General features: G+C 46.2%; 4 protein-coding genes and 1 long non-coding RNA gene across 6 annotated transcripts in view; 2 read left to right on the top strand and 3 right to left on the bottom strand.

Annotated features, from left to right (window-relative positions):
• Nucleotides 1-198: 198 nt before the first annotated feature.
• Nucleotides 199-2,410, bottom strand: LOC120649084 (basic transcription factor 3-like). Its single transcript, XM_039925766.1, has 6 exons — nt 2,280-2,410; nt 2,017-2,084; nt 1,770-1,918; nt 1,602-1,658; nt 1,009-1,047; nt 199-633 (listed from the first exon to the last, which is right to left on the bottom strand). Exons 2-6 carry the CDS (start codon nt 2,082-2,084, stop codon nt 470-472), a joined length of 477 nt encoding a protein of 158 aa, XP_039781700.1. The 5' UTR covers nt 2,280-2,410; the 3' UTR covers nt 199-469.
• Nucleotides 2,411-2,732: 322 nt separating this feature from the next.
• Nucleotides 2,733-3,483, bottom strand: LOC120649085 (basic blue protein-like). The gene has a single exon (XM_039925767.1). The coding sequence runs from the start codon at nt 3,299-3,301 to the stop codon at nt 2,918-2,920; it is 384 nt and encodes a 127-aa protein (XP_039781701.1). The 5' UTR covers nt 3,302-3,483; the 3' UTR covers nt 2,733-2,917.
• Nucleotides 3,484-4,238: 755 nt separating this feature from the next.
• LOC120649086 (putative zinc transporter At3g08650) lies at nt 4,239-8,426 on the bottom strand. The gene is made up of 6 exons (XM_039925768.1): nt 8,224-8,426; nt 7,429-8,022; nt 6,642-6,926; nt 5,542-5,670; nt 5,341-5,438; nt 4,239-5,260 (listed from the first exon to the last, which is right to left on the bottom strand). Exons 2-6 carry the CDS (start codon nt 7,819-7,821, stop codon nt 4,447-4,449), a joined length of 1,719 nt encoding a protein of 572 aa, XP_039781702.1. The 5' UTR covers nt 7,822-8,022; nt 8,224-8,426; the 3' UTR covers nt 4,239-4,446.
• Nucleotides 8,427-9,782: 1,356 nt separating this feature from the next.
• Nucleotides 9,783-14,693, top strand: part of LOC120649087 (uncharacterized protein At4g14100-like) — a 38,455-nt gene continuing 33,544 nt past the window's right edge. The window contains exon 1 of one of the 2 annotated variants that reach the window (XM_039925771.1): nt 9,783-10,344. In XM_039925771.1, coding sequence (XP_039781705.1) covers nt 9,870-10,344 — 475 coding nt within the window. In that variant the 5' untranslated portion in view covers nt 9,783-9,869. The remainder of the gene's footprint in view (nt 10,345-14,693) is intronic. The other variant, XM_039925770.1, reaches the window with a different exon arrangement.
• On the top strand, nt 11,524-13,534 carry LOC120649089. The gene is made up of 2 exons (XR_005665156.1): nt 11,524-11,640; nt 13,135-13,534. It is a non-coding gene; the product is annotated as an uncharacterized LOC120649089 (long non-coding RNA).

Below are 14,693 nucleotides of genomic sequence, written 5' to 3' on the forward strand. Positions count from 1 at the left end.
CTATGTGCAGTATCTTTTTTCTTTTTCTTTTTTCTATAAGGAAACTAGTATAGTATTTGACACCGGGCATAAAAAAACACAACATGATGCCCAGTAACCTCCACTGCTATCACAGATCAAAGCGACCAAGAAACAAGATCTTGAAGAGGTGAAATCTGAAAAAAAAAACACAGTTGCAGTTAAGTGCAGAGTGATCCAGTCTAAAGTGGTGATCCAGTAACATCAGCTGTAGTGCTGTTAACGTATGTTTGCGAACCAACCACAAATGTAATCATCAAAACCAGCAAAATGGATTCCATGGCATCTCAACATGCTTAACTTTAGGTAAAAGCTTGGAGAAACTAAAAGTTTCCGACTGCGAATACAAAGGGTGGCTGGCCTAAGTGGGGGGAGCAAAACAGTGCCATCACAAGAAAACCATGACCACATAGCAGCGGTCGAGTAACATTTCACTATTTGGAGTCTATGATCAGGCCTTTGCCTCCTGAGCTACTTCCTCAAAAGTCTCTCCTGGAACAAGCTCGGGAACATCATCATCATTATCTTCCTTGGCCTGTGCTGCTGCACCAGCAGCAGCCACCTGCTTCTGCATCTCTTCAGCAATCCTCTTCAGGTGCTCCATGTTGTCAGGACCTGGAAGAACGAAATGGACAAGGCATTGGTTTCTCTTTCATAGCCTTTCTAACCGGGCTGAGCTACTGTTTATTTCCTTCTTAAGACTTCTATCTTCAAACTATACAGCATGGCACAACAGGTAACAGACAACAAACAGAAAATTCATAAAAGCAAATATTATTTCTAGTTGTCAGTAGTACCAAATGTCTAGAAAGTACAAGATGACAAAACAGGAAACAAAGCAAGCAGCGTAGCAACAAATATTGCTGACAAGAATAGAAACGGACCAGGAAAAGACCAAAAGTTCGGTGGTCCGATTCGGTTACAAGTGATTTATGTTATAAGAAAAGCAATTTATTGGATATAAACATAGAGGTACGGAGTGTAACGTACCCAACTGGTTAATGATCCCAGGGAGAACATCTTGTAGCTCTGTCAAGTTACACAGTAAACAACAATTTTAGTAAGTCAACATAAAATTGTACAAGAATGCTACAAAAATAACTGTAATTTTAAGGAAAAATTGAGTTTTTTCTTCATAGCATAGCAGATGAAACATATGGCAATTGTTTAAAACCATCTTTAAACCCTGCAAGTATTTTTTTAAAACCCCGCAGAACCCACTGTGATAGGAACTGCTTTTGAACTAAACTAAATCTAGCGCTAAAATTACAGAGATTCTCACAGGTGCTTGATTACTTAGATGGGATTACACCTAATCAGTTCTAATGGTGAGGGGAAAATAAAATAGTTGGTTCAATTGTATTCTGACTAATCAAGTGTGGCTGCGTTCAGGTGTACAAACTAAAATGGATTTAGGATTCTCATACTACCCATAAGGTATCTAATATGATGCAAAATAAATTAGCTGTTTCACTTGCGGAATCCATCGAAAGCTAGAACTTCCACTTATCTAAAAACAGATTACGGCTCTGAGGGTGATTAAATGACTGGATAATCAAACATAACAGAGGGATGAGCATTACTTTTCGTCTGTGGGGATCCACTGACCACCCATGTGTTTGCAGCGATGGACGCTTGGACTGCATGAGCAGAGAAGAAAACAACAGACAAACGAGTCAGTAACATTCGCATTCCCCATTTTTCAACAACATGTAACAGGAACCCGCAACAACGGAGAAGGACTGGCAAACCTTTGGGATTCAAGAACTGGATGACGAGGTCGTCCTTGAAGATGTTGACCTCCTCGATTGCAGGAATGGTATTGACTCCTACTCTCTTGAGCGTGCTCTGCAGCCTCTTGTCGTCCGTGGTGGCCGTCTTGTGGACAGCCTTCTTCTTCCTGAACAAAAGCTCAAGTTTTTCTAGTCAAAATGCATTCGCCGCCGGTGAACAAACAACACATGAGGCAAGACTTGTGAGCCAGTCAAGAGAGGGTACCTGCGGACGGTGCCCTTCCCGCCGGTGCGGACGGCGCCGGCCATCTTCATGAGCCTCTCCTTGTTCATCTGCGCACGCAACCAATGAGTCCAACGCCGCAGGAGGCACGGATCTATCGCGAGAGTGAATCGGTTCTACTACGTCCGGTAATCGGGGTGGACTGGACTGATCCAAATTCTAAACCGTTCACGAGCGAGAACCATGGCAATTTGCCGATTTGATACGATGATGTCGGAGTGAGGAATGGAAGAAAAAAGACTGACCTTGGCGGTGGAGGGCGGCGCGGGGCCGGTGACGTCGCGTGAGCAGGGAGGGGGACGGAGGAGCGGATGGGAGGAGGCGGCGGCGCAAGATGGGCGCAGGTTTTGGGGGAGGATGATTATAGGGTTTCCAGTTTTCCACGGAATTCCCTGGGGTTTCTATGTTTTATGTACGTGGGCGCATGCTGGTTCCGATGGGCCGGCCCACTGGAGGCCTCTGGGCTCATTTCGATGCAAAAGCCTCGGATGAAAATTCAGTGGTGGGCTGTACGAAGAGCAGAAAAGTTCGGGTAGAGGGATTTGTAAAAGTGTAATTAGACGCGGACGGTTAATTATAAAATTATACAATCCCTCCGTGCCCATTTTTAAAGGCATTGTTAAAGGCGAAGTTAAACACAACAACATATGTGCACATTGTTCGCTAGTTTACACGAACATATTAATTAAGCACAATCATGGTGTATAATGTATATATGTATGTGTTTATTCATATATCGATATGAAACTCGCATCAATCCCATTTCACACACCACTGCAACCAACAACATTTATGCATGCACGCCCTAGTACATGGTGATGATGGTAATAGCAAAAGCAGATTTATATATAAGAAGGCACACTGAAAGAGTTAATCATCATGCTCATGCGGCGTTGACGGCGATCTTCATGCCGGACTGGCAGTGGCCGGGGATGGTGCAGATGAAGTAGTTGGTGCCGCGGGCGAGGGTGACGCGGTCGTTGCCGGAGCTGTACACCTTGGCGCCCCGGGGAGCGCTGCAGCCCTTGTACCCCGCCGCGTTCACCGCCGCCACGTTGTGCGCCGACGAGTCGTACTTGAACACCAGCACGTCGCCGGCCTTGAAGCGCTTGCCGTTGGTCCAGCTGCTGGAGCTGAAGCTCCAGCCGCCGCGGTCGCCGACGGTGAACACCGCCGACTCGGCGACCTGGGCCTCGTGGAGGAGCACGCAGAGGACAAGAGCCGCCGCAGCCAGGAAGACTGCACCGCCTCTTCCCTGACCCGCCATTGCTAGCTGCTGGTTTGCTCGATCTCCCCCCTCGCACTCACTCCTGCACCACTAGGCACTCGCAGCTGCTTACCTACTCGATCACCTCGGAGTCAGTGGACTGGTTGTTGGCAATGGCCACCGGGGGGGCATCTCGTTTTATAGGCAGGCCGGCCGGCCAGAGGGCAGAGGCTCCATGGAAGAAGTAGTGGAGGCGTGAAGGTAAGTAGGCCCCGCCGCGGGGGAGGGGGATGCAAAAGGAGAGTGAAGAAGAGGGTTCGGCCAACGACCCACAACAACGGAGGCGCCCCATTACTTTTGGACCGACGACGGCGACGCCGGTGGATTGGACTGGATGGAGATGGAATGGAATGTAAGACGATGATCCATCGACCTGATGACCGCCCAACAAGACACGTTTAGTTTGGAGGCCCGGCCCGACGACGTCAAGCAACTAATAAGCAAAAACGTAAAAGCTAACACGCACCGAAGCAGAAAGACGATGCAGATTGTTCGTGCACCATATTTCTATCTAGCTATCTATCTATACAAATACAACCTCAACCTACCACACCTACAAAGGAACAGCTTCTTTGTTACACTGTTTACTAGTAGCAGCTTTGATTAATTCTACTGTTTTCACATGCATCTAGTAGGAGCAGAACAAAGCAACATGGTGCCTTGACGTCAAAGCTTGCAAGCGCACACTTGGTTTCAGGGCAGGCTTCAGGATTTATAATATGGTTGTGCCCAAGAGTCCAAGACTAGGGAGGACACAAAAACATGTCAGGTAGGTCGCCGTCCGCTGGAACATTCCTCAATCTCCATTAGCTGCATTTCCAGGTCGTATGCCACACTCCAATACAGCGACTCTTTGTTGCTGGGTCGCTGCCTCCAACCCAACACAAGTCAGCACTCACCAACACCGGCCACAAACCAAGAAAAACTTCTTCTCAACTCCGGCGCACAAAATCAATGTTGTTCCAGCTTTAATATTTCCACCCGGTTGGAAAAACTTTTACAGCCTTGGTTTCACCGCAAATCAATCATACAAGATGCCTCCACTCCTCACTGCAATATACCTAACCTCTTCCATTCCTTGTATAGTCGCAAGTCATTACACTGGTGTTACATGTGTTTTACACAGCAGCCCCGTACAGCACAAGTTATGTGACCGCTTCTGGAGCTGAGTTGCAGTAAGGAGTGTGCAGGCAAATGAACCTATTCGACATCAAGCACACAGATGCAAAGGCGATGCCTATCAGCAAACCCGCGATGCTCTTCCGCATGTCCAACCGCAAGGACCGCCTGAAAACACGGCCAAAGCTGGGGATCAGAGCCCCACATGCAATCACCATCCAGTAATCGAGTCCATCGTAGTCAATCCTCGCAAGGATCGCGCTGATGGCGGCGCTAGGTCCTGCAAACCCAGTCAGAACAGCCGCCGCCAGGGCTCCGCGCCAGCTATCTGTGGCACCATATACACAGCTAGCAACAGCCACACCTCGTGGCAGACCATGGAGGGAGGCTGGTAGAACCATATAACGGCCAAGGCCATAAGCCTTGCGAGCTGCGACACCAAGTACAAGTCCTTCCGCATATGCATGAAGGAACACAGCACCACAAGAAAGGAGTGATTGCAGTGTGAGGACACTAAGAGAGAAGCCGGAGGATGATGTAATGACATTAATGGAGGATTTCTTGCGATTAACCACCCTAAGGATGCTTGATGTGGCAACATGGTAGACAAGGGAACCACCAATGAGGAGAAAGAGTGTGGTAAAGAGACCCATTTTTGAGGACATGAGAAGCTGTACAGGTCTCCATGCTGCAAGACGGAAAGCAATGCCTGATGCCACACCAGTAAGTAGAGGGTGTGGCATGCTGAAGGCAAGAGAGAATGTGACAAGTATAATTCCTCCGATAAGTGGACCAAGTCCAAATACAAGTGATACCAAGAAGCCTGATGCATCCTCCGGGCTGCAAGTTAAATCAATATCATCAGCTGAGAGTTAACTTTTACCCACCTAAGACCACGAAAATGTTAATAGCAAACTTACTTGTTGCCATCAGTAAATCCCAGAAGCATAGTACTTAATGTTTCCATGAAAGCAACAGCAAGCGTTCCAGCAGAAGCAACTTGCGATGGAGTCGCTTCCTGCACATAACAGGGGAAATGTCAAAACTGCTTTCTCAGCACATATATCAGCAGCTTCAGTCCTTCACAGTTTACTTCACAGTAAAGTGAATAGAAAATTCACCTTAAAAGCATCAGGAAGAACCTCTGCTATAACAATCCATATCATGCATCCCGCAGCAAAACCAGTACAAAAGGGGAGCACCTTCTGGAACGCATCAGCACAAAGGAAAGCAGGAACAGCAACAATTGGCTAGATTTACAATTGAAAACAGATCAGCATCAGAGCAAAAGCAAATAATGTTTGCTACCAGAAGAGTATGTTAAAACTGAATCAGACAGCGGTTGCACATAAAAGTGATGAATAATATTGTGTTCAAGACATAATACTGAAAGAAAGCTAAACTTGGCTATGTTTCAGCAAGTAAAAGAAAGAGATAGTTGTGGCTCTCACTGGCCTCAGAATGACAACAGTAACTAGCTCCTGCTAGCCACCAATAATTATATAGAACAAGATAAGTAAATAGATACTAATGTTTCATGATTGCTAATATTATATAATACAGAGATTATTAATACTACATAGAGATCTATAGTAAAAGTTTCTTAGTACTAACACTTATCTCACACAAATACTACTGTTGCTTATCAGTTCGTCAGCTTGGAAAACTCTTACGAGTTGCACATATAGTCAACAAATTAATACACAACAGTTTCTACAAAACCAGCAGGATCGATAGCATATTGTAAAGGATGCGATTGTAATGAAAACACCCAGGGTTGGAGCATAAAATGGTCATATGTGGCCTTCAAGTATTTTGTGTTTGTAACAATATTCAATCAAAATCCAAAGTTCCAAACAAAGGTGCATTTAGGGTTCCCAATGGATAACATATTGGTCCAGTTGTTCCGCCAACCCCTGCCCATGACCTAGAACGTTTTTCTTGGGAGCTCAAGACCTTGCTTTTACTGATTCACTATCATGCACATATTACCAGTTACCTATGTTGCCAATACCAAATCATATTAACGCTGATTCATGTGACTCACACTATGATTCAGTAGCAAAATAGTTAGTTCAGTCAGTGCAAAAGACAGATTCATTCTGTTGCTAAGTTGCTAAACAAGTCGAGATAACTAAAAAGTTGGCATATTTTTCATTACTCATTCAATAACAAAGACAATACATGTATAGGAATGTTTATTTCATCAAAGAAATGTCACCTGTGGTAAAGACGTTATGATACTCCATATCATTGCCTTTTGGGGGGACACACCCCTGGATGACAGTACCATGCTTACAGCCAAGCCTTCTGGTATATTGTGCACTGCTATAGCTATAGTAACTAGAAGACCCTGAGAAAATCCTTTGGAGCCAGCAAAGGAAACCCCCACACCAGAGCCTTCCCCAAAAGAATGGAGAGTCATTATTCCAACAACAAGGATAACTTTACTTGCATCTGCACCTTTAATATCCAGCATGCTTACTTCTCCATATTGCTCAAGAAACTGTGCACAAGGAAATGGTATAAGAAAATATTATTGAAGATAGGTATAGCAAGAACAATGAAAAGCAGTGGGGGTTATCTTCATTGTTCCGAAACAAAACTATCAATTTAACTCGATATGATGTTGTATACACTCTGCAAGCAGGTGTGCATTGATGCTTAACTTTTGCAGTTGGCCTACACAATGTTCTTATCAGCAAACAAATGAGGGTAAGTTCGAGTATTGCACTTTATTCAATTGTTTGGACCAACAGCTATTGACTCTGGCAACATATTTTGAGCTACAGCCTTTTCGTAAAATCTAAGCTACCTAGTGCATAGCAACCTTAAATTATGTTATTGCATTGAGAAGCACATCATAAATGAACCTAGTGCATAGCAACCGTATAAATGAACCTAATATTGCATAAATTTGTACAGCAACAACAAATAGCTCATTCAAATCTAAAGCTATTGAAATGTGACATTAATCTGAAAGATGAAGAGCAGGAATCGTGAAGTACCTTCTTGCAGAGCCAAATAAATAGTCCTCCACTCAAAATTCCGAAAACAACCCAGCTCCCACTGCCATACACCTGCCCTTCCTGCACGAGGTCAAAGCTTGCAGCCAGCATGACCCCGGCCGCCATACCATTGCAGAGGCCCGCCCACTGAGCTTCGAGCTCCATGAAAAAGAAGGGCACTGCTCCCAGCCCAGTCGCCGCAGCCATGAGGAGCGTAGACCATGCGACCGTGGACACGGACACCCTCCCCACCTTACCCGTGCCATCCAGCTTCCTGTGCGGCGCCTCCTGCACTAACCGCGCATTGCCGGCCTCGGTCTCGGCGACGGCCGACGCGTCCCGGACTAGGACGAAGAGCAGGCACACCAGGATTGCCCCGGCTCTTCTGTCCATGGTTATTCACGGCGTCCGGTTATTTCCCACACACACCCTGACTTGACTTGCCAGGGTAGCGTGGGCAGGAGGCCTGCTGCTCAAAGAAGCAACTGTTCCGACATCCGCATTGTTGCTATCTTATTGAGCAGCAGCGCAACAGAAGGATCCAATCCCTCACAGCTTTCGCGTGGAACTGGGAAGATGCTCCAAAGTCCAACCCTGCCGCGCAGAGAAGCAGGCACATTTAGCACGCCTGTCTGTCCGGCCGCGGTTCACGAATTGAGCAGCGCAAGCAACAACCCGAAATACGCAACAGACTGAAGGAAGTAGAAATATTTGGATCTACCTGCTCGTATATATTATGTAAAAAACAAAACGAAATTCCCCTCATCCAAGGAAGACAAGCCAGGGGGGCCTTACCTGCAGCAGCAGCAGCAGGAGGAGGAAGAGGAGGAGTGGAGGAATCAACCCCCGGGTCGGGATGGATCTGCGCCTCCGGCGCGGGCACAAGGGACGACGAGGACGCCGATGGAAGAATTGGAGAGTCCCTTTCCCTTGGGGGGCGGGGCGGATTTAGGCGGGGGTTGGAGCCGGCCGGCGACGCACGCGGATTTGGGGGTCGCCGCGACGGACGAGGCTCCGCTGCAGTTGGCCGTCGTGCAGTTGAGTCACTGCGCGTGGGGTCTGCACGCGTGGGGCTCACGTGGCAGTGACCCAACTACAGAGAGGTAACTGCACCGGATCCGGTTCCAGCGGCGACCCCGGGGGCGGTCACGGGACTCGTCGGCAGGGGAGGGGGCTCCGTGGAGGACCAGATGCGCGGCCGGGCCCCTTGAGATCGATCGAGCTGGAAGAAGGAAAATGGCGTGGCGTATGGGCTATGCCTATGCGGGCCGCAACCAACCAACCAACCGTACGCTGCGGATTGTCCTTTTACAGTAATAAATGAGGTGGCGATACATCAATCCACATGCGTTTCCTTTCCCACGATCCTTAGATCGTTGTGTCGATAATATAATTAGAGATAGTCGCGTGGCGGTTGTATTAATATAGTAGCCTTTTGACATGGACATACCACCCTAGCTAAGAAATGGATTTGATTTGTGCTTCAATCATACCCCTCTTTTATTTTATTTGCGCTGCAAATAGTAAACCTAGACGTGTGTCTCGGTGGATTTTTACCGTAATACTCACCGTGCGCATTTGATATTCCCTTTTTATAAAGAAAATGCAATATTGTAAGCTTTTCTTCTCTATATATTTTGTTTATCATCGAAATACATTTATTTTCTAACCAAACTAGCAAAATGAGCATATCTTTGCTACTGTAGGCGATGTGTCCGTCGATAGCGAGGCACCAGTAGTAGTGACTTCTTCATTCTTGAGGATTTGCCCACAAACTCTTGAAGATACTCATAATGATAGGGTTGCATACATATATTTATAGGAGGGAGCGCGCGTGTTTGCGAGCGGCTGAATGCATTTATACTATGTTTCGTAAAGAAAAAATTCTATTTTTTTTTGAGATTACACAGTACAACTCAGACACTCACAACGCACGCAACCCTATGAACACACGTACGCAAACTCTATCCTATCCTTATGAACATCTTCGAAGACTGAGCTAGCAAATCCTCGATATTGATGAAGTCATCACAGGCGCCTCGCTGTCGACGAGAACGTCGCCTACCACTTAATGCACAACGTCGTTAAATCCCAGAGTATTCACTCCCATAGGAAGTCAAACCAGGACCTCAGGTGCTACCGAGACTCTTATAACCACCAGGCTACGTGGCCTTTCGCGTAAAGGAAAAATTCTAAATATACCTTCTTGTAATTATTATTTTATTGTTTTTTACTTTTGGGCCGGATTGTGGCAAGACGGCCCAAAGTTCCATGCGGAAGCTGGTACAATCTCTCATGGGCCAGGCCTAAATAGTAGTATTGGCCCACAAGCCCCCAGCCGCGTCTGCTGCTACCTCCGCTTCGTCGTCCACATCCGAGTCTCCTCCGATAGGAATAGGATTCACAACCACTGCGAGCGACCAACCACCACCGCGACGGAGATGACGCCTCTCCTCCCCGTCGCCTTCCTCCTCCTCCTCTGCCTCTCGGGGTCCCCACCCGCCGCCGCTACCGCCGGGGATCCGACCCCGACCCCGACCCCCTGGCCTCCGCAGTTCCACGCGAAGCTGGTCATGGACTTCCACGGCAACCTGTCCGTCGCCGACCTCTGGTACGACTGGCCGGGCGGCCGCAACCTGCACATCACCCGCTACCAGCTCGCCGCCGACGCGCCCTTCTACGACAACGAGTGGAACAACGGCACCTCCTTCTTCTACACCCCGTCGCGCCGCGCCTGCCGCTCCGCCGCCGTCGGGGTCGGCATCCTCCGCCCCGACTGGCTCAGCCCCGGCGCGGTCTACCTCGGCCGCCAAGACGCTGACGGCTTCGACTGCCACGTCTGGGCCAAGGCGGACTTCATCACCTACTACGAGGACGTCAACACCAAGCGCCCCGTCAAGTGGGTCTTCTACACCGGTAAACGACTCCCTTCTCCGACACCACTTCTATTTTGATCAAGGCGACAGGACCGAATTTGCAGTGAAATTCAGACTTGCAGTATAAATTTGGGGGGCACATCCCCGACCCCGTTCAGGCAGAAAACACTGCAAATGCTTTACTCATGCCCGTTTAGGGTGGGTAGGTAGTACTGGTACAGCTTAAGCTTAGGGTGGGTAGGAGCCAAATTGGAGGAATTAACTCAGCAAAGAGACTGCATGGAACCATCTGAAAAATCTTCCACAATTCATGCCCGTTTAGTTCCCTATATGGTTGATACTTCTGAAATGTTGCTCCATGTCAACTGTAAGAGGCATACAAGATACTTGACTGCAAAACGTTCTAGCTTGCAGCCTAGCATGTCTGCAACTAGAGATGCCTTTTACTTGATCAAAAGTACAGGTAACGGGCCATACTAGATGGAAGTTAGCTGCCAGTGCTCTGCTAGATTCTACAAATTTTAGTTGTCCCTTAGTAAGTAGCAGATGTCAAATACAAAGTAAGGGAATCAAATTCCCTAGCTTTTCAAAGCTATACTATACTTGTTGTTTACTCGATGATTGTTAGTCAGTATTGCCACATTCCCTTTTTATCGCTGTCCCTAAATTACCATTACCAACACCGCTTGTGTAACACCCCAGGGGTTACTACGAAATTAGTAAAACCTAAACGTGCTTAACCCAAAACTAATTGGCTTGACTGTCTGCTGCTTGTCGTCGCCGTGGTCAAGTTGGCCACGAACGCAGCCCGCACGCGTTGCGCGCGGCGTGTCCCGTGCCCATGCCGTGCCCATCCCGCCGCGCCCTTATCCCTTCGCCAGGTGCCTCACTCCCTCCTCTCCTTCCCAAACCACGCCGGCCTCTCTTGCTCGCGGCCGAGCTCCACCATCGGCTGCCATGGCCACCGAGATCCACTTGGCAGTGAAATCCCACTTCCGGTCATCATCTTCGACAACCAAAGGCTAGAATCGACTTTCCTCGACTCGCTGAAGCTCATGCTCTCCTCGTTCCAGCGCGTTCCGCGAGTTTCCGCGCTCGTTCCCGAGACATGCCGCCGCCGGCATGCTGCTGCTCGCCGCGAGCCGCGTGCACGCGGCCCTGCGCTGGGCCGCCGAGCGCCCCCACTCCGCCCGGCCTTACTGAATCCTTCCATGGCCGTCCCATCGTCCTCCCTCGCTGGAGCGCCGCCGCACGCTGCCATCACCGCCGCCGAGGTGCTGCTACCGCCGCCGACGCCTCTCCGGTCGCCCCCAACCCCAACCAAGCCCACCTACAGGTAGTCCTCGTCGCCCTCATGCTCCTCCACCCCTCCCTCGCCGCCAGCAAGCCCTCCCATGGCCGGAATCGTCGTTCCCCTTTCTCCCCTGCTTCAAAATCGCGACCAGGGACCTTGTGCGACAATTGAAACAAGTTCAGGGGCCTATCTGCACAACCGTAGACTCATATGAATAGTGCTGCGAAGGGTTATTTTGCAATAAATTGGCTGAAACTTTGAAAAATCATAGTAAATCATAGAAAAATCAGAAAAATACAAACTAAAATTTGTTGGATTTATTGTTCTAAGATCTACAACTTTTTCTTACAGGTTGATCTTCAGTTTCTAAATAGTTTTTGCTCTAGTTTAAATATTAGTTTAAGTGGCTGTAAACTTTGAAAATGCATAGTAAATCATGGAAAATCATAAAATAGAAAATAAAGATGTTTTGGAATCCTTGTGATTATATCTATGCAATGAACCTATAATATGACGTGTTGGTAGAAAAATATTGTCCTAGAATTTTATCCATGCTTGTTAGGGATAAAATCATATATGTAGTTATGTTGCTCCTTTTTGCTGTGAAATTTTTATGGTAGATTAGTCATGTGATGCATGTGATGTGGTAAAATTTTCAGATTTATTAGTGCACGTGTGCATGAGTTGTTGATTTAACTTGGTTAGTGTTTAATAAATAGTTTATGAGTAATAGGAATATGCATAAATAATTATGCTTGCTGATAAATCATGAAAACTTCATGCTAGGGTTGTTTTCTATTGTTTTATCACTAGTAAATATTTTATGTTCGGAACATATAGGTTGCTAATCAGAAATAATTTTTATTAGTAGTTAGGCATGTTTTATTAGAAATAATAGTTTCTTTACATATAAGATCATGATAAATTTATGTAAAATACTTTGTTAAGTATAATTACAGGATATAATCAGTAAGAATTAGTTTGTGCTATTAAATTATACTCGTGCAACTTATTTCGTTCCTAGCATGTGTAATTTATCTTGTTTTGTGCCATGTAAATATAACATTAGGTGTCGCACTTAAATACACACCACCTTGGTTCTTTAGGTAGTTACTAATGCTTGGTTCTCTGTAAACGAGTGTCCAATGAGCTAAGTTCAGAAGAGAGTAATTATCATGTTAAGTATCACTTTTACCACCTAATAAATGTCACCTATGTTACTGTAGTTTAAGTCTTACATGTTTGTAACTAAAGGTACTTAATGTATATAGATGATGCAATTAACATGTGGTAGACTTCTTATTCTTGTGACGATATCCATGATGCCTTGTTAGCTTTAATCACTAGGGCAAGTAACTTCATAAGACAAATCTCAAGGATGAACTAGTCCTTCGGGTGAGGATGAGTGATCAACCTTAGTACGATTTGTACATTACTTCTTTACGACAACGTACCATGCATTACTTTCTGGTCGTCCTTAGAATATGTGCTTATGCCTCTTTTGTGCATGCATGTGCATCTATGCATATCATTTAGGTACGAGGGTAGATCAATTGAAGGACGATTGGAACATGAAGATGGAGAAAACTCCAAAAGATGGTGTGTTAGTTTCTATCTAGAAGGTGGTGGATTATCTATCATGAAGCTCCAACCTACTAATTTATAGTGATACTTTACTCCCAGGCAAGCCCCGGAGCATAACCTATTATTTTAACTTATGAAATGTTATATGATTACTTGATTATGCATTAAGTTTCCAAGCGTTGAATGAAACCCTAGTTGCATGATCCCTAGGTTCCATTGGTCGAAATACTAGTATGTGTAGGTCGATAGCCTTGCCATGCTAAAAATAGGAATCGGTAGAAGTCGAGTAATTCCCTGTTACTCGCGAGATATAGGATGTCTCTATGATTTGATTATATGGAATATTGGAGTATGAAGGAAAGGAAAGGAATTGGAGACCGGGCGGGAACTGTCTAGCCCCGTCTGTGTCGGTTAAGGACCGTCCGTTGTCTGACCCTGTTGATCGAGTTTGAATTGTACTAACCGCATACTGGGAGTAGGAGGTAGCCGAAACCGGTAAGCCTAGTACTGCCTTGTTTCGAAAGTACAGAACTTCTACCCACCCCTTAGGGCAGTCGAGTGGTCGCGGAGAATTGGGATGCATATGTTTACTTTAAGTGGTCTCTCGTAGGGCTCGGTTGACTATATGCAGGTGGGGCGGTTCTGTAGTTCGAGGCGGGGAGGGGAATGGTTGGTTCGTATTGTCCGACGGGGCAAATACGTGCCGTGTTGGTTAGGTCCACCTTGCAAGGTTAAATCGGATCGATTCGCCGTCAGTCGCTCTCGGATATGAGCACCTTGATCGCAGCACTGCATCGTAGTAATGAGATGGAATATTAATGTATATGTTGAAGGAAATGTTGAGATTACTAATTAATCTTCTATTATGTTTGGTTCTGCAAATGCCTAGAGGATATTAATTTATATAGAATGTGAGCTAAAATATTGAAAGTAAGGATCCACCCTTAGACTATTTTTTGCAAATAATCCACAGCCAGAAAGCCTTGCATGTCTAGATAATTGGCTAAGTATACCCTTAGTCGGGTAAGTCTTGTTGAGTATTAGTATACTCGGGGTTTGTTGTTTACCCTATTTCAGGTATAGGAGCTAACTCGGATTCACATCGGTGGGCTCGATGTGACGTCCTCACGTCTCCGTGGTTATCGTTTTATTTCAATTTATTTCAGTTGGTTTCTAATGAAAATCTTGGTTAGACTCTCTCTACCGCTGTTGTTATCTATTATATGAACTTTAACTTGTAAAAGTCATTTTATAAATAAATTAATGTTGTTTACTATTTTATAAAATTGTATCATGCTGATACCGTCTGCGCTCGCCGTCGCGCGAGACTTCTGGTGTGTTTCGATCGGGCTGTGGGTTGGAAACAGGCTATCAGATTACACTTAATTAAGCTAATGCGTCTGATGCGTTCAAATGAAGGCCATTACGCTTAATTAAGCCATTTAACTTGGCGGTTCTGTCACAGCTGGTATCAGAGCTGAAATGCACCAGGGAGGGTACTAGCATGATTA

The sequence above is a fragment of the Panicum virgatum genome, chromosome 9K (genome assembly GCF_016808335.1).
Source record: "Panicum virgatum strain AP13 chromosome 9K, P.virgatum_v5, whole genome shotgun sequence".
NCBI lineage: Eukaryota > Viridiplantae > Streptophyta > Magnoliopsida > Poales > Poaceae > Panicum > Panicum virgatum.